The sequence below is a fragment of the Doryrhamphus excisus genome, linkage group LG12 (genome assembly GCF_037039965.1).
Source record: "Doryrhamphus excisus strain RoL-2023G ecotype Guam linkage group LG12, RoL_Dexc_Guam_v1.1, whole genome shotgun sequence".
NCBI classification, from domain to species: Eukaryota; Metazoa; Chordata; class Actinopteri; order Syngnathiformes; family Syngnathidae; genus Doryrhamphus; species Doryrhamphus excisus.
In genome coordinates, this window is record NC_136368.1 from 14,887,282 (window position 1) to 14,907,850 (window position 20,569).

A 20,569-nucleotide genomic window follows, 5' to 3' on the forward strand; every position below is an offset into this window, starting at 1 on the left:
TTAACGCACCATGTGGCCTCACCACCTAAATGTTTTTTTGCTGAAAGTTCCTCCACTATTAGCGGCCATGTTGTTCCCATTAACGAGCACATGATGAAAGAGAGGCCATAATGTTGCTCTGTTGTTGTTATATTGTACTGGGTCTGGTTCTGGGACTTTTGGGTCTGGAGCTTTGCTGGTCTACTGTACAAACTGCATTTTAATGAACTGGTAAACTTTACAATGAGATGTTGAAGGATGTTTGTGGACCCCGGCATCGGAAATGAGAGGCACATGTGCATGCATCAAACCCCCAGAAGCCACCACAGCTAAACTTAAATGAGACTAATGGATTCCTTTTGTGGGCAAAATGACATTAAGCACAAGAGCTAGCGCGGTCACGTGCGCTAGATAAACAATAATATGTCGGGGCGCAGCAGGAAGTGTCAGGGCCGCTCAGCTGTGGCAATTTTTTACTTTCTCCTCCTCCCGTTGTCTCCATTAAAAGGGCATAATGTAGCGGCGGAGTTTCAAACGCTACTAAAGTGACTCCAATTGACCCGCGCGAGGAGAGCAAACGTCCTTGATTACCGCTGTGTGTCTATTTTATCTGATTGTACGCCAGCTCATTCACATACGCCGCCATTAGCACATATAAATAATGTAAGGATACTCTCTTCTTCTGTTTTTTCCCACTCAGCTAAGTGCCTGTAAAGGAACCTTGGCCTCCACTCGTCACTCTTCTCCATAGATTAGTGGAAGATTTATTTAAACTCTGTAAAGAGCAGAGCTACTCAACCAAGAAGGCCACTGTCTTACAAATGGAAGGGCCCAATGGCGGGACATGCACTGTCCCTTTATGCCCACTTGTCATCAGTAACCACATTTTTAATTATTTTACTTGAAAAAAATTTCAGTCATAATAAACAGTGAACTCTGTGTTTTAAACTAAGATGTTTTACTGTATAAGCATTAAAGACTGTGACTGAATGTTGAGATTAGCCCTGTTCACACAGTGTAAAGGCCGGTCAGGCAATTTTCCACCGTCCAACAAATGTCAAACAAATCACAGGTTCACAAATGTCTGGGAAAAAAATGTTGTTGAACTTTGAGGTTGCACGCTACAACTCCTTCTCCTTTCACACTGTTTGTAAAAACCTGGCTTTTTTTTCTGTGTCAACTGAGGGACAACAAACTGGAAATTTTCTACCATTGAAGGTAATTTCTGAACTTTATCAGAGGCATTAAGCAATCTATCCTGGAAGGAATCTGCTTCCAGGTGTGGCTGTATTGACATGGAAAAGTTACAACGGATTATACTTTGTAGCCCCTTTCACACTTGAATGAATGCCTTTAAAAGCCGGCAATTTCACTCTCTTTTTCCCTTTTTTGCTGTTCTTCATTAAAGGCACCAACACAGAATGCGGTGGATTGCAATTTTTGCAGAGGTTCCAGAAGCTTTGCTGTAATATCGTATTATCATAATCATACAGTAATATTGCGTTTTGCTGGGTTCTGTATGAAAGGTACAAAGGGAATGAATGCCAAATTTTCTATAATGTTGCTATTAGCTTATATTGTGTGAATGAGTCATCTAACCGGAAGCACGGTGGACGAGTGGTTAGGAGGCCACACAGCTAGGAGACCCGGGTTCGATTCCACGCTTGGACATCTCTGTGCATGTTCTCCCCGTGCATGCGTGGGTTTTCTCCGGGTACTCCTCCGGGTTTCCTCCCACATTCCAAAAACATGCTAGGTTAATTAGTGACTCTAAATTGTCCATAGGTATGAATGTGAGTGTGAATGGTTGTTTGTCTATATGTGCCCTGTGATTGGCTGGCGACCAGTCCAGGGTGTACCCCGCCTCTCGCCCGGAGACAGCTGGGATAGGCTCCAGCATGCCTGCGACCTGTGAGGATAGTAGTACACAAAATGGATGTATGGACGGAGTCATATAACGACTGTATAGAGGAAAGATAGGAGAACAAGTGACTTTTTGCCAGTTTGAATCGTCAACCCGGCAATTTTTCACCTTCGGAGGAAGTATCAGATGTCAGAGCTAATTCTTTGTCCAGCCACTTTGACACATTTGAGAGCGGCGCTGCTCACATTAGGAAGACGGTTGTGATAGGCTTCATGTCGTCTAATCAGATGGACCATTATGTATTAGGGAACGTACAAAAGACGTTCATCTGACACATTACCTAAATTAACATTTTAGCATGGACATGGAAGCCCACAGAGAAGAAGAGTCGAGAGGAGTGGGGGGTTTGCTGGATGATGGTTACAGGACTGCGGCCTGCGCTTAGACATTCGGCAGTAATTATTAATTTATGATTGTCTCTGGTCTTAATGAAAATGAAAGCCAGGGAAGAGAACAGGGAGGGATAATGTGGCGTGAAATTGAGTTTCATTTGTACAGGGGCCACCTTTTAACTCCACAGAAATGGAGACCGCCTCTTTGTCTACCCTCTCTCTCTCTCTCTCTCTGGAGAATCTTTTTCTATTTTTTTTTTGACTTCATGGCCCTCCTTTTGTGATCTTTGACATCTCCATTGCTCTCAGCAGGCTGCTGAGAAGTGCGTCAACAAGTTAAGGCCCTCATTTAAAACAGTAGGCCCGTCCATGCAGGATTCCAGATGATTTAATGCAGAATTAGGAGGGTTTTATCTAGAAAAAAATAGATGCCGCTAGTGTTGATGCCACTGGACCGTACTGTGATGTTCATCACAAACAAAAGTGCCTATAGTTTTGAAAATGGGCTTAAAACTGGACAGTGACTGGTACCTGTTAATATGATCTTTCAACCAAACTTGCTGCATTCATTCATTATCTATATCGCTTATCCTCACAAGGGTGAGGATATGCTGAAGCCTATCCCAGTTGTCTTCGGGCGAGAGGCGGGGTACACCCTGGACTGGTCGCCAGCCAATCACAGGGCACATATAGACAAACAACCATTCACACTCACATTCATACCTATGGACAATTTGGAGTGGCCAATTAACCTAGCATGTTTTTGGAATGTGGGAGGAAACCGGAAAACCCACGCATGCACGGGGAGAACATGCAAACTACACACAGAGATGCCCGAGCGGGGAATCGAACCCGAGTCAATGCTATAAAAGGCTGTTGTTCCGGCAATCAAGTCTGGTGCTCATCTCACCAAGCAATTACTGACTCCTATTGACCAATGTAGAATGCTACATTCATAATTTGTATCGTCTTTTAATCCCTTGGCCGAGGGTGAAATTGAACCCTGGTCTCCTAGCTGTGAGGTCTGCGCGCTAACCACTTGTCCACCGTGCCGCCCTGTATAATCTTTTTAAAGCTTAAATTTAGAGATTTTTAAAAAATCTATTTTCAAAATGAAAACTCCCAAACGTTAAAAATAAATGAAGAAAAGGACTTGGGTATTTTTGACAGTAAACTGCAGCGTTGTCTACTGAGAACTGTGTCATGCGAGCGCCTCTTGGCAAATTTTGGCCCCATTTAGCAGTTAATTTAGCATCTAGCATTACCCACACAGAACAACACAGGACTAAATTGACCCCCATTGCTGTCTAAATTCTATATTTGCCTCCATTAGGCATCTACCGTGTCTCCTCCAAACAGCTCTTCTAGCAGAGGGCCTGTCTTCCACGCGGCGGACGAATGGTTTAGCGCGGCGCTCCTGACAGCTGCGCCGGCTTGTTGTTCGCCCTCTCCTGAGTTGTTTTAATAAAGTTGTGCGGCGAAGAGGAAGATTAATGGACGCGCGGGAAGTGTGGCGGTGGCGGCGGCGAGAGAAAGAGAGACGATGCAGGACGTAGCGGGCCAGCAGCCATCTGTTCCCTCTCCTTTACAGCTCTCTTAATGGAGAAGCAAAAAGCAAACAACGTGGATCTAAGCCCTGCAGACACACACACACACACACACACACAGCTAAACACAAAACATCACTTTATATGACAAGGATGAGAGTTGCGCTTTTGTCGTCTTATTCCCTCTTGTTGGAAGTGCATGTACACGCCTGCTGCTGCTACTGTGTGCATGCTCACGTGTGTGTGTGTGTTTATGTGTGTGTGTGCTTACCTTTCAGCCACATAAAGTTGGGTGTGAGCCACGTCTGTGAGATTTAGATGAAAGAGGCAGCCTGGATGGAACGTGATTAAGAGATATGTTCTCCAGGCGAAACAGGACTTGGCGTCGACTGAGACAAAAAAAAGCGTAATCATATTAAAGCAAAGCCCCGCCATTGTTGTGGAGTGTGTTCTCTGCTTTGTGGTGAATGAAAGCGTGTAAAAGTGCATACAAGATGTGTGTGTCACCAGCAACAGTGGTCTTATTGGGGACTTATACACGCTAATGACGGCTGTGCCCGATGATGCCCACAGCACTTTATAGAGCTGTCTGCCTTGTTGCAAATGTTTACTATGATGGAGCTAAATGGCTCAGGGATAGTTCTTTTTAAGCATTTCACTCAATATAATCAACTCATTAGTGAGTTTACACTTTAAATGATGACACTTGCACAATATAATTACATCCAATAAAACAACTGTATTAAATATACTCATATTATTGCTCTCTTTTATTATTGGAAAAGGTGTTTTTAATATTTTGGTAAGCTACGTGTGTCAAAATTAATACACCTGTAATATGAAAATGGGAAATAATATTATTGGTAGGATTAAAATATGATCTCATTTAGATTTATGCTTCTTTCTTTGGTGTGCAGTCAAATATTTACAGTACTTAGTTTGCTATTTAGGCAAATTAATGGAAAATATATTTGAAATACATCTCTGTGTGGAATTTGCATGTTCTCCCCGTGCATGCGTGGGTTTTCTCCAGGGACTCCGGTTTCCTCCCACATTCAGTTAAAAAGCCATAGCATTTCAGTATGTGGAATCAAACTATGGAATGGATTGAGTAAGACCCTCAAACAATGCACAACGATGAGCCAATTCAAGAAACAATACAAGCAGTTGATGTTTGCTAAATACAAGGATGAAGAGTCTTGAACCAGTCATGATGTGCTATACATGTCACTATATTGACACTTACTATGGTACCCATTATGTCATTGGATGGTCATATCACCTCGTACTTTGGTACGTGACTAAAATAAACAAAACACAAAAAAAAAAGAAAACAATATTAGGAAAGCAGGAAGTGAACAAATGTAACAGTTATTGATTGTAAAAGTACCAGATGGAGGGGTAGGATTTAATAAGCTTTGCTTCTTCCTACTCCTTTTGGACATGTGGAACTGGGAACTGATTATGTGATGCATTCAATTGTAATCTGATGCATGTTCAAATGAAATAAAACCATTACCATTACCATTACATTCCAAAAACATGCTAGGTTAATTGGCGACTCCAAATTGTCCATAGGTATGAATGTGAGTGTGAATGGTTGTTTGTCTATATGTGCCCTGTGATTGGCTGGCGACCAGTCCAGGGTGTACCCCGCCTCTCGTCTGAAGACAGCTGGGATAGGCTCCAGCACCCTGCAATCCTCATATAAGCAATAGAAAAAGAATGAATGAATATATTTGAAATATTACATAATATAGCTTGTGGTTAGTATGTTAGCAACACAGGCAGCAGATCTGGAAGATCTAGGTTCGAATCTCAGTTTGGGCTTTTTCTCATGGAGTTTGTGTGTTCTCCAGTTTCCCCCCACATTCCAAAAACATGCATGGTAATTTAATTGGTAATTGTTTGTCTATATATATATATACCTCACCAAAGTCCAAAGTCAGCTGGGATAGGCTCCAGCATACCCCAAGGGCCCTAGAGAAGGGAAAATGGAAAGATGGATTATGCAGTAGACAGCTGTTTGAAAATGCGTTTACTTTCGTAATATCTTGATGCTTTCCTGATATCAAGTTTGTTGCTTAAATGTTTTAGATCATCAAACTATTTTAAATACTAGTTAATGATAACATAACTGAACACAAAATGCATTTTTTAAATGAAACTTTTTATAATTAGGAAGAAAAAAAATACAAACCTACATGGCTCTGTGTAAAATAGTGATTGCCTCCATTAATTTAGATCTATATCAGTCCGGAAAGGTTAGAAAGCCATTCCTAAAGCTTTGGGACTCCACCGAATCGTGTGAGAGCCATTATCCACAAATGACAAAAACATGAAACAGTGGTGCACCTTCTCAGGAGTGGTCGGTCAACCAAAATGACCCCAAGAGCGCAGGGACGACTCATCTAAGAGGTCACAAAAGACCCCACAACAACTTCCAAAGAACTGCAAACCTCACTTGGCACAGTTAAGGTCAGTGCTGATGATTCCACCATACGATGGCCTGCATGGTCGAGTTCCAAGATGAAAACCCCTGCTGAACATAAAGAACATTAAGGCTTGTCTCCATTTGACCTGAAAACATTCTGATAACTGCGTTTGGTAGGAATATTGCTCCAGGTGGTGAAGATGGCTTCACGGAGGACATCCACTGTCTGAAACTGATGTCGTAAACTTCCCTTGCCATCCATCCCCAAATGTTCTAAAATGCAACACACAGTATGGTCCATAAGAGTGGGGTTATTCCTCTGGAAGAAGTCCTTTGTCATGCGAGCATTGTGAACAGCAGAAAAACCCAGTCATTACCACACAGACAAGGGCCTTCAGTCATTAGGGATTCCCCCATGCAACATCGCCACATAGTCCTCTGCCGTTTGACGCCCCTGCACAACCTCAAGCTCCATTGTTCCTTTGAAGGAAAAAGCACCCCATACCATGCTGGTGACTTTATTCCACCTTTCAATGTCCCATGTTTGGTGATCTCATGCAAATTCTAAATGTGCAATGTTGTGGCAGTAAAGGAGACATTCTCTTGCAGATGCCGTCTGATGGTTATTGGATTACCATAACCGCATCAATAACTCCCTTCATTTGGGGCAAGGATGGGCAAGGGGCAGGTGACATTTTTTTGGTTTAAGACTTGACTTTTTTCCATAAAACCTCCATACAAGAAGTTTGAAGAGAATATTTCCTATATTTTTACATAACATGCTACAGTAAAAGATATATTTTGTACATTAAAGTTGATGAAAAACCTATATACAAACAGTAAAATAAAATAAAATATTTATGTAATTGCATATGTCTCCTCACATTTGTGCATCTCCTGCACACACGCACACGCATATGCAGGTATGCATGCAGTAAGTAGAAGTAAAGTAGTTGCTTCCTCTTTAACTGACTCTTGTGTCCATTAGCTTGGTGTAAATGTGCTTCAAAGTGCAAGAGGTGCCACAGCATTGACATTATCATTAGCAGCTTTAGCATGGACCGTGAAGGAGCACTGCCCCTAAGAACATGTCTCAAAGTGTCCAATATACAGTATATATGTATATATTTCCACCTTTGCTGGGTTTTTGCAATGAGCCATGTTCCACAGAAGGCCCCTGATTAAGGGTGCTGATCTGACAAGGTGTACCTACAGGACTTAATGTGTGCTTCAAATAATGCCTGGCACACGCCAATTCTATATTACTGTATTATCATTCATAGTAGCCATGCCGTAGTCCACAGTCTTGGTTGGCTGCTCTGTTCTTGTAATGTAATCACATTGACTCTGGTCTACAACAAGTAAAAAAAAAAAAAAAGTAAAGAAGTCAGCGAATGCTTAGAATATGTAATGAAAAAAGCAAGACAATAATGCACATTAGGTATTTAAAGTGTTTTGTGCCTCGTGGTGAAATGTGTACGCACTTTGTGACAAAATGTGCAGCGATATGAAACATGTAGCTGCGGGGCCAGACACACAAATAAATATAATATCATAGCTGCACACAGGAAGCGAGTGCAAGAAAGCATGGGAATCAGCAAGTCATTAAATGGGTGATTTCTTTCTCTCGGGGGCCAGTTTGGGGAAGTCGTTCATGACTGAGTGGCCGTTGTGTGTCATATTGCTCTTTCAAGGTTGATTGAAACTTAAACCTTATTTTTCTTTTTTTTTACAGGAGACGCTCCAAATACTGTGCAGGCCTTGAATGTGAACAATGCAGCATTGAATTATGCAACAATCACTCAATTATTCATCCAGGGGGCGGCTGTGTTACAGTCGTGCTTTAAAAAGCATGCAAAATGGGAACTCGCCCAGCATGCTGTGTCGACACTTTTCACTCAGAAGTGCTTACATGAGACGTTTGTCTCTCAATGTCCATTTTATATTTGCCACGCTTCTTAACAGCGACACTTGCTTTACAACCATCCCTGTGGACGAAGATACTTTTAATGAAAACAAATACAAAGGTATCATAAAATAAAACCAAATATTGTATTAGTAATATTATTTATATTATATAATATATGTATTATTTATAATCTGTATATAATTATTGCAGTTTTAAAATGTAAAATATTATTCCGGCACTAAGAAAAAGTCTGAAAATGATCAAAAACATAATATCATTAACATTTCTTAATTATAGTTTACTAATGTTTAATCTATTTTTGTTAAGACATATTCTCAATTTGTATGTTTTTTTCATAAAATAAAACGTATCATAATTTTACACCATCCAGCTTTAGTTACTTGTGTAAACTGTAACAAATACTAATAACACAACTAAAATAACTACGTATATACTGTATAGTAAGGATAAAAATATAAACCTTAGCAATTTTTAAAACATTTTTAATTAAAAATAATTTTCTATAAACTTCAATTATAATAAATAATGTCATACTGTAAATAATGTCATTATTAATATTATTTTTCCTAGTATTGACAATTTCCCCATTTAAAAAATATTAAATGACAATGACAATATTTAATAATAATAATAGTAATACAACTCATATAATAAAAAAATATCTACAAGATCCGCCAAATATACAAATACCTTAGCAAGATTTTATTATAAATTTCTTCTTTTTTAAGACTCAAGTATTCCTCAAAATGCCCAGTGGCATACATTATTGTCGTCTTTCTTTGCGTACCAAATAAAGTGACCTGTGTGTTTCGCAGAAAATGACGCTTTCAAACACTTGAAAGAACACAGGGAATAATTTATTTACAGTCACCCTCATGTACATACTGTGTGTCTCCAATTAGCCTACGCATTAAAAAAAAGAACACACATATGGAAGTAAGAGGTGTACGCCCCCTGCCCCTCCCCCAACCAAAGGGAAAAAAAAGTCACAGCAGATTATTCTTATACATTTTCTTTCACTGCTATACAAAGAGAAGAACAATATGCTCAGTCATTTTTCTACAGTACAGCATACCTGCAATGTTTTTTTTTTTAATGTGGACCACCACCCCTCCAGCCCGTCCCCATACAATACATACAGTAATACATGAGTTAATATGAGGAAATAAAGAAGGTGCCCCCCTCCCCCTCCATCCCCACCCCGTAGTCTCACACTCACAATGTTTTTATTGTCAAGTTTATTGGAAGTACAATGAAGAGATGATTTCGGAGGGGGAAAAACAGTGATATCAGTTATCAGTGAGAGGACGCCCACTCTGAACCGAACCCCCAAAAAGTCACCCAACTCCGTGTCTACAAAAAAGGTAAGCTCTTCTTCATCTGATTGGAATACATAGGCTCAAATGAGTTTGAGATGCTCCACCAGAAGAAGAAGAAGAACAAGAAGAAGGTGACGCCACCCTCTAACTGACCCCCACGTCACACACCTTCCCACACATCTGTTGACATGGCAGGCACATTTCTCAAATAGGAACTAATTCACTCAAAAGCATTCCATTCCACCCCGCCGAGACCCAAAGCTACCCACTTCCAAAAACCCCATACGGGTCTCACAGGAAGCTCTTCTTCATCTTCTTTATCCGCGGACGTCCACCCCTACACCGAGCCCCCTCAAAAACCGTTTTGTTCACAAGTCTCTGAACACGGGAGACTCTTTTCTGATTGGAATACATAATGTATGTTCAAAGCCGGTTGGTGACACTTCACAGAGGTTGTTGCCCTCGAACCGAACCCCGCAAGGCACTCCATTCCCAAAAAAAACTTCCACACAAGTCTGTGAACATGAGAGGCTCTTCTTCACCTAAAGAGGTACATACGCCCCAAACTGATTTTGAAACACTCCAACCCCAAGCCCTCCTCCCCATGTCTGTCAACATAGGATTTTTTTAAATTCTTTTGATTGTAAACTGTGCTGAAAAGTGATCCGAGTCACTGCATAAAGAATACCGCCCTCTGACAGAACCCCCAAAGACACCCACCTCCAAAACCCACCAAAATGATGTGACCATAATAGGATCTTCAAAGGATTTGAACACATACAGTATGCTTAAAAGTGTTTTGAAACACTCTGTAAAGGATCCTCTACACGTCTGTGATGTGACAACTGGACATCCACCCTCAAAGAACCCCCTAAAATCAGTCTCAGTGAAAGGACTGACATCAGGTTATGTCTATAAGAATATACACAAGTTTAAATGTCTTTGAGGTGAAGGAACATGTAAAATAGTTCATTTTTTCTATCCATTGGGAGCGCTGGAAGACCAGAAAATTAAACTTTCTGGAGAATTTGTTACAGAAATATTACTGATTGATCCTCAAGCTGACATTTTTTTTCTTAAAAAAAAAAAATGGTACAGATGTACATGAATGGGATGAGCATGAAATTTCACCTCTGTTACAAAGATTATAATACTAAGAGGAAACGTCTTCAATTGGATTGTGTTTTGGTTGTTGAGGCGCAAAAAAACAAAAAGAAAATGAGCTTTTGTGGAGTAAACCCCTAGCGTTGAGCACAATATAGGATTTATCATTAAATATCATAACTCCAGGACAAACATTTACATCATGCCTGCATGCTTTCTCACCAAAGTGGCTATAGGAAAGAATGATGGCCCAGGGATAGAAGAATTCAAAACACAAACAAAAACTGTTATAATATAAATGGTTGTGTTGTTTGCCTAATAGCGTCTACTGCATGACCTTATATATGTACACTTAGCAACCCTAGCATTGTTAGCATCCTATGTACAACGAATGGCAGAAAGGAAACTTGATTGTATCGTCATCTAATTTAGAAAACTTTCCACCAGCACATTTTAATTTTTTTTTTTTCTTTTTTGAAAAATTCAATTTGAAATACAAAACAATTCTGGTGCAGATGATCCAAAACATCTTCAGTGCTGTGGTTGGTTGGTTGATGAGTTGGTACCAACCGCCGCTGTGCTCAAAATCTAAGACCCCAAGCTAAAGTCCCGTTGAAAGGAGAAAGACTTCTTGTTATTCTATATTCCGACAAAACCTCCTCCAGCATTTCACAGCAGCAGTGATGTCTTTTCCGCAAATAAATCACCCTGGAAATGGACTCTGGAGATTCTTCATGGGTTGTCCTTTTATTTTATTTTTCAAAAATCTTCTTTTCTTTTAAAATCTCCCGTCTCCATCAGGTTGTTGTTTTTTTTTTTTTTTAAATATGTTCCCACTCAGTACATCACTGCGGTTTTCAGGAAGAGTCTTCCATCTGCAACAAAGGACACAAAGAAGTTGGAAAATTAGCACCAGTGGTTTACGTAGATTCGTAGACACGGCGATCGAGTGGTTGAAAGCTGACTTATTGCTTTGCTAAACTGTTTAGTTGCCAGGTTCGCTTGTTAGCATAATGGGAAAAATGACTTCCAAAACCTTATGCATGGGCAAGAGATGAGCCACTAACAAAGGTTGAAGGGTTGACGAAAACTCAATTAAACAATTTGATTTAATTGACAATTTATTCAATATCGGCAGTGGAAAAAAACAACAAAATTATTAAACATTAGGATGCTTCAAGCATTGTCAACATGTGCTAACTTCATGTGGAACCTCACACTATTAATTTCCAAGAACGCAAGTTTAGGCGCTACAGAGGTATTGAGGATTTATGCTATTTAACATGTTAGTTAGCATTGTTAAAAAAACAAAGCTAAAGGTGGCATCGGATTATTTTTTTTTTCCACAAATTCTCAATTGTGACTTAGCTGATGTTTGGCGGTGCAAATTTTCCGTAATATAATTCTGATCTCCTTTGGCAATGTTTGCGGAAATGTTGCAAGACGACACAGCTAGCTATTTTCGTAGCAGGGCATTTATATCTAAGGTCGGAATGTTATGTCAATAGACAAAATCATATAATCTAGAATATAAACTCAGTCCCAAGGAAGTGTTTACAGCAAACTAATTCCTCCGGTATACACGACTCCTCTGGCATTTTGATTTGAAGCGGAAAAAATATTGTATTTAGCATGAAATTCATAACTATCAGACCAAAAGTCAGAATATTTTAATCGTACGATACGTGACTAGTATAGTAAAAAGTCATAATCCGGTGAAAATGTCTTTGTTGCAAAAAAATGGGTTTAATTTTACAAGAATAAAAGATGTAATCTTACATGGGTAAAGTGGTGTTTTTTTTAGTAAAAACTGCAAATTTTTCCAGATATATTCAGATTATCGTTAGTTGGTTCACACTCAATGTCCATCTAACATCGTATATTGCAATCAACGGTAGTAAGTAGTTAATCCGTTCAAATTTTTCGTGAGTAAATTATGAGCTTGTTTGTGTAAATGTTGAAAGTTTAAATCGAAAAAAAGAAAAGGGTAAAGTCCTGACACATTGTTTTACAAAATAGTCTCATTAAAACCCGTTAAAACTTAAATTTTTTTTACATTGAAATTCAAAGTTCATTAAAGAAAATCCATATTTCATAAGATGCTGAATAAAACAAAGGGGAATGTTTTTTGGCCTCTCTCAGCATAAAAATTCCTTTGAAAGATTAATTAATACATGTAAATTATGCAAATTATGCCCGTGCAAATATTTTATGAAGACAATTACGGGATTCATTAATTACAGTCTTTATTTTATTTATTTATTTTGGCTTCAGTGACATTCGTTTATTTCATTTTTCATTTCATTTTTAACTGTTGTGATGTTTAATCTTGCAACAATAAGAAGTTTATCTTGGGGAGTGCAGGGTCGGGTAAAGTCGGCGAGGAAAAAGGGACGATAGTAAAGATATTGGCAAAGGGACCCCCCCCCCCCCCCCCCCCCAGCTAGTGAATAGAGGACGGCTCCCTCTTGGAAGCCATTCAAAAGACAGTAAAAAAGCAATTAATAAACACTGACTGTGTTCATATTGCAGAATTAGAGAAGTGTGACAAAAGACAAATAGAAATAATTACTTTGCTAAATTTACGCCCTCATTATCCTCACCCCTCCATCCCGACCACCACCCTCCCTCAATCCCTCAGCAAGGAAAATATACCAACACATTTCTTTCTTTATTTCTTTATTTTCTTTGCCCGTGTAATTCATCAACATCACTTTTTGCCATTGGAGGTTAATTATACAGCCAGGCTGGCACAGGAGAGAGGCGTGTGGCAGACAAACGCTTCTCTAATTGAACAAAAAAACATAACAAAAAAAAATAGCAGCCTGCATTCTTGTTTTTATTTATTTATTTTTATTTATTTTTAATTATTTGCGGCACTCACTCCTCCAAGGTGGTGAGGCAAACAGTTTTTTTATGCCATTGACTCAATGAGGGACTGAGTGAAAATAAACAAAAACAAATTTTGAATTCTTAATTTTCATTTTCTACTGCTTATCCTCACAAGGGTTGCGGAGGGTGCTGGAGCCTATCCCAGCTGTCTTTTGGTGAGAGGCGGGGTACACCCTGGACTGGTCGCCAGCCAATCACAGGGCACATATAGACAAACAACCATTCACACTCACATTCATACCTATTCATACCTGTGGGAGGAAACCGGAGTACCCGGAGAAAACCCACGCATTCACAGAGAGAACATGCAAACTCCACACAGAAATGAACGAGGGTGGAATTGAACTTGGGTCTACTAGCTGTGAGGCCTGCGTGCTAACCACTCGACCACCGTGCAGTCATTCTTAATTTTAGGAGCCAAAAAATATGTAATCTCAGGAAAAAGAAACCCAGCATTTTATAAGAATAAAGTCATATTTTTTCCACATAATATGTAATCTTGAGAACAGAAATCATATTTTTTTTCTGTAAATATTTTTTAAATATACGAATGTGGTTTGACATAAGACGCTAAGATGGGTATTAGTATCTTTGGCAGCTTTGCATTCAAATGACAACGAGTGAGTTGTTTATTTCAGGGCATTAAACACTCAGTGAATGACATTTAATCAACAGACATCTCTTTTCCCGAACATTACATTAAGACAGTTTAGAGGTTAACTTTCTGCTTTGGCATGCAAAGATGAATAATTTGCACTTTCAGCGTCAAATTACGATAAAGGTGCCCCCCCTCGCCATTTCCCCACGCTCGATAAGAGTTGAGGCGTTTTAATGTGAGACGGCGTTGGCGTGATAATTGAAGATATTCCACCTTTAGCGAGGTGTCTTGTATCTGGGTAAACACAGATAGCAGACGGCCTACTGAGGTTATCACCGGTGCGCCCTTCCCCAAACACGCCGCTGCCGCCGCCCCTTGCCACGGCCCCCAAGGCAAACAAACAAACAAAGCATTAAAAATGCACAAGGCTGATTCATAAAATGGATTGATTTGGCCTTTTTATTGCCACCAAAGGGGAGATTGAGATGCTTTTGTTGCTTTTATGACTCATTAGTATTTGCTGAGCGGTAAACAAAACAACAAAAAGGCGTCTGCCTTGGCAAAAGCTTACACTCGCATTTTGATGACACTCGGGAAAAATATTGTTTGCCTTGTCGGAGTTGAAAAGGTTACGTGTTTGTAAAATTGTGACAACAAAACTAGCGTAACTTCTTTACGCAAAAAGGCATCCCTCTCAGTACTGGACATTTTTAATGATTCTGACTGATTTTTCAGGGGACACAGAATATTGTATTCCATTCCAAATGTCCATTCTATGTGTAACCTCCTGTATGCTACACAGCTCCATGCTTGCTGTGGAGTGCTGGATTATATGGCAAAGATGCATAGCCAGCGCTTCTAAAATGCACTACTGCCACCTTATGGCCTTTTTTACAACTTAAAACTGCACCAAACATAATCTCTTCTATTGTGCAGTTTCATCATCACCTCTTTTTTCCTTGTAAAAGATGTATAAATACATCTTTGGGATGGGGCGTTCGGGTTGCAAAAAACTTATTCAGATGGTTAGTCATTTCACGAGCTAGTTAGCAATGCATTTCCACATACATTTTAAAATTTTCATTTACTTAGCTATGTAACGGTTGGATTGCAGTTACTTAGCTAGCATGGCATTTATTCCTTTTGGATTGGATTGTTATTTGTTAATTAGTTAGCTAAATGTCAAGTTCCAGGTAGTCACAAATTAGATAGCGATCTTGCTCAGTAATTTAAGGTTAGTTAATTTTTCCTCTAACTTAGATAGTTTTCAACATACATGTATAGATTTCCATTTGAAAACTAGGACAGTCAGCCCGGCAATGAGATATTTAAATTGCGGTCTAAAAAAAAAAAGCGACACAAAAATTATTCCAAAAGATATTTCATAATTTAGGGTAAAATGTTGTGAATTTGAATAGCCATTAAGCACCATCCCCCCCAAATATCCTTACAATACAGTGTACTTCAACTCGACAAGAATCTGAAGATTAACTGTGTCTATTTTTGCTTTTTCTTTGGCTTTTTTGGCATTCAAAAAGAACATAAAATAGGACAACAGGATGTTTAGATGCCTTATAGTAAGCTATGGTGACTCCAAAATCAGGAAAAAGCTGAAAGAAACAAACAAAATATTAAGCTAGCTAGTTAACAGTTTGATATATTGAACTTTTTGGCTTGTTACTAGCAATACATTTCCATACGACATTGTAGATTATTATAACCTTTTTAAGTTATCATTGAAGACACCAGCGCCACTCGTTTTTTCCCTCACTATCAAGTGGAACAATGAAAGAATATCGTCTGTAAAGAAAAAGCTATGATCTTGACCCAGTACGGTGGCCCAGATGGTGAGCAGTGATGGCACACAACCACCACTCACTGTGTGTGTGTGTGTGTGTTCTAGAAAAAAGAATAGATTTATAGTCTCATGTGAGGCCGTGTACCTTGTATTGTCCTTTCAGCATCTGTTCTTCCACTGCTGCGCTCGCTCTCCATCTCAGGGGTCAGAGAGTCTGTGGGAGAAAAGAGATCAGCGCCGTTAAACATCCACTCGACGTCGCAATGTCAGCCTGCAGGTGAGGGTGAGTGCAGAAATGCAATACTTTATACACCTTCAAATAAGCCGCTTGGAACGCTTCTTTTTAGTGGACTAGACTCTCATGTATTAACGCTAGCATAGGTGCTACTTATGATTGGTGTTAGCATTATTGAATTGAAATTAGAACAAAAAAGGTAGTAGATATTTTCAGTGTTTCCCATATATTCAATTATTTGTGGTGACCCGTGTATTTAGTATTGGGTAGTATTTATTTTTGATTTAGTAGTATTTATTGAGGATTTAGACGCCTCCAAAATATTTGAAAGTTTTCCAATAATGCAATGTCAGCCTGGGGTCCTCCGGTTCCCTCTGGTGGACAGAGGCAGCATTGCAGCACCATCCACCATTTATGTGCTTGTTGTCATCAAATTAAATGCTTTGCTCAGATGCAATGCATTATGGGAAACGTTGTTTTCAATTTTAAACTTGTATTGGTACTTTTTGTATATTTATTAAGTTGGCCTTTTGAGTGTTGGGTTGCTGTGTGATGAGTTTACTGTAACATGACAGCTTGATTTTTATAGTTTGACCTATAAGGGGAGCCTTGCAGCAAAGTACATAATGAATAAAGTAACCTAAAATAAAACAAACAAAATAAATATATATTCCATCAATACAATTACATTCAATTCAACAGAGTAAAAATTAAATGAAATTATATTGTTTAATATGCAGATCTTTAAGATTTCTGACCGTTGAGCGACCGCATGCTATCGGCGGGTGATGGCTGCTTAAGAGTTTGCTCCGCCTGCTCTCTCCTCTTGGATTCGTATTCCAGAGCTTCTTGGAGTTTCCTCTTGGCCTTCTTCTCCTTCTTCAGGCGCTTCTGGATGATCGCTAAAAATGCAAAGAGAATGAGAACATAAATTCTTGGACATATACTGTAAGCGAAAGAAGGGAACTTATTTGTAAAGGATGAAGTGCCATTGTTGTCGTTTTTAGTCACCTCTGTTCTTCTGCTCCATGGCCAGCTGCTTCTCCAGAGTCTCCCGAAGTTCTCGCTCTCGAAACAGCTCCATTTTCAGCTCCGTCTTCTCCAGCTGGACCTGCTTCTCCTGAGCCCGTGCGTTGTCGATGGCCACCTTCAGCAGGCCCTGCAAACACAATCATGCGTTAGTTCTCTTGTATTTACTTCTCTGTTGGAAGGGATTTTATCTGGGAGGAGACTGAGGGCAGAGACTGTGCAGTAGAATACTGCAGTATCCATAGCTAAGCACAACATCAGGGTTCGCTAATGTTAGCATGTGTCCTCCATATCTATAAGGAAAAAAATAATACTGCAGTGTCCAGAAGTAAGGCACAGCAACCAGGTAAGTTAATATATCTGTAAATGTCATCCAAGAGGAGACTGAGGGCAGCAAGAAAACAGATTACTTTTTCGAATAATTACCTGTATGTTGGTTAGGAGAGTCTCTATTGACGAAAGCCCGTCCGGAAAGAGGAATGGCGAGGGGAAGCCGGGAGGGAGAGTCTGTCCTGCCAGCGACAACCGCTCGTAGCTATCTCTCGCTGTCGGCGTGCACATTGGGTTATCGTCTGCGGAAAAAAAACACAAAGGGGCAAAAATGTATTTAAACTTAAAAAACAACGGTTTATTGTTTTGACTATTAACAGCAGTTATTTTCACACTTGTATGACTCGATTAGGAAGACCCATTGTTTTTAAAATAAACAGTGGTTAACTTCTTTTTACACTTAAATGATATCTGAGGCAGACATCAAACATAAATCCCGTTCACATTAAAGCTTAATCGTTAAAATTAAGACTTGGTGTCGTTTTTTTAACATCTATTTCAACTTGGATGATCATTAAAAATGTGAAAATGTTACTTGAAAGTTTTATGGTGGCCATAGTTTGACTCGGGAACAGATTATTTCCTATGGGAACAATTGTTTTCCAAATCTTCCACTGTACTAATTAAAATGCATTTATGAACAAATGTGACTTAATATAGCCTTTGTATAACTTTCCCTACAGTGTTCTGTGGGGGGGGGGGACTAAAAACACCATTAGTCTGTACATAAATCCCAGCTCCCCCTCCATTTAAGAGATGTCATGAGTACAACAAAAATCACAAACAGGCCCACCGCCATCCGATCTCCAGAGAGACTTCCTTTGTGCTTGCACGCACACGAGGTGTCTGTCAAATCTAAGATGACATCATCCTCCATTCATAGCTCGGAGCAGGGCTACAACCCCTGCCATCTGCCGTCCAGCCTCAGAGGATGGATGGATGGACGAAGAGGAGAGGAGGGGAAGGGAAAGACAACACACTGATTGGACATGTTGGTGTTTGTCCAATTTCAAGGAGATGGTTTACTGCACGGATCTCCACAGGAAGTTAATGTGAAATTGCTCCGGAATACATATATTCATTAATATACGTAAATATATAGATTTATGGATTTTTTTGTATACAGGAAGTGAGGCAGCAAACTCAATGTTTAATTTGTTAATACATACATAACAAATATTTTTTATTCCTTTACAAAAGTAGTCTTGTATTATTTATTAGTTACTTTTACATATTATGATTATATTTACACATTATATTTTTAGCCATTGTTGGTACAATAGTTGGTAATGAATACATTTTCACTAAATTACTACAAAAAGGAATATTATTAATATTAGAAGTTATTAATTATTATTAAGAAGTGTTAATAGTAGAAGTATACAACATTTTTAACCACAACTTAATAAATAAATATATGAATACAATTTATAATTGTTATTATTACAAATTGTCAAATGTTATTATCATTATTGTTATTTATTTATTCCAGGCACAACAGATGGAAATTAGCCTTTGGACATATTCATTCATTTATTCATTATTTATATTTGACGTAAAGTACATGTTCATTAATATGTGTTCATTAATATGTACTGTCCCTACTTGAAAGAAAATAAATACATAAAAAATGTCAAATTATTTTGACTAAGAATGATGATAATATTAATCATAACGATTGACAGTTAAGCAGAGATAATGAATTGTTGAATAATCGCCGCTTTAGGTAATTGAGGCAAAAATGAATGCACTACTTGGCTACAACCAGCAGAGGCGCTGTTGATTCAATGTCAAGGAGTTTGCTGTCTAAAGAAGGATAACCTGACATCAATGATGGGAAGTTTCGCTACATCCATGCAGGCCAGTATTATTAACTGCTCAATATGATGCTGACATGGAAATAGGAGTTCAGCACAGTCATATCAGCACTGCCACTAGTTAATGTTTTATGGAAGCCTGGCTGGCAGAGGGGCACCATCACGTTGTGTGTTTGGATGGCGAGAGAAATGGTGCACAAACACACCCCCATCCTCCTCGTACCCCCCCTCACCCCAACCTGCTCACCATCAATATTCAACCGATGCCAGCCAAGTGGCGGGAACAGCTGGTGCTACATTAATTAGTTTAAAGTATTTATTTCGCCCATCCTCACAGCAGATTGAGCAAAAACATTGGAGATTATTTCAAGCATCTGCAAAATGCCCTGGAAACATGTCGAGTGCCAAAAGAAAAAAAAAATACGGGAGTGTTAGGATTCACAGTTTAGGCTAGTAATTTATTGGATTTTTGTTTTGCCAACTTTCCACCTGAGAAGACGGTAAAGGTCCATAGAGAGAGTAAACAACCTTTATGGTTTTATTTGAGGTGGAAGAAGTTCACTGTGTGATTAATTACAATGGATGGATGCCAAATGGACTAAAGTGTGGTGAGTATTTGATTTTAGAGGAATGATGAAGTATCCATTATTAGGAAGCCACCACTGGAGCAACATTGAGGTGATAAAAAAAACCCACAGCGCACAAGAGAGTGAATATTTGTGAATATTTGTGCATAATACCTATGCTTTTACTTTTCTGACAAATAGACAAAACAGGGGCGGTGTTATTAAACCCTATGAGTCTGATTGACTTGAAATTTCTCACACTACTCTAAAGTAACTTTAGGGTGCGTAGCTGAGAAGCACATATGTATGGTTGAAAAACATGGCCGCCATCAAGCGCATGTATGTATTTGTGTCAGCTGTCTAAGTGGTGGTGCTGATACTCAACTGCACGAGTGGGATTGACTTGAAATTTTGGAAATATGGGACATTATATTATTTAAAAAATAATATACTGTTGCAAATCCCACAGTTTTTGCATGCATATGTTGTTTATTCCACCCTCGGCCATCTCTGTGTGGAGTTTGCATGTTCTCCCTGTAGATGCATGGGTTTTGGCGACTCCAAATTGTCCATAGGTATGAATGTGAGTGTGAATGGTTGTTTGTCGATATGTGCCCTGTGATTGCCTGGCGACCAGCACAGCTGGGATAGGCTCCAGCACCCTTGTGAGGAAAAGCGGTAGAAAATGAATGAATGAATGTTGTTTATTGCGAGCTGCAACCTGTCCCACTTTGT

General features: G+C 39.2%; 1 protein-coding gene across 2 annotated transcripts in view; it reads right to left on the reverse strand.

The window, feature by feature from the left end:
• Window positions 1–10,544: 10,544 nt before the first annotated feature.
• dachd (dachshund d) overlaps window positions 10,545–20,569 on the reverse strand; it is a 162,339-nt gene continuing 152,314 nt past the window's right edge. For both annotated transcript variants that reach the window (XM_078795305.1, XM_078795306.1), the window contains 5 exons: window positions 17,548–17,693; window positions 17,104–17,251; window positions 16,851–16,994; window positions 16,003–16,071; window positions 10,545–11,444 (listed from right to left, as the gene is read on the reverse strand). In XM_078795305.1, coding sequence (XP_078651431.1) covers window positions 11,407–11,444; window positions 16,003–16,071; window positions 16,851–16,994; window positions 17,104–17,251; window positions 17,548–17,693 — 545 coding nt within the window. In that variant the 3' untranslated portion in view covers window positions 10,545–11,406. The remainder of the gene's footprint in view (window positions 11,445–16,002; window positions 16,072–16,850; window positions 16,995–17,103; window positions 17,252–17,547; window positions 17,694–20,569) is intronic.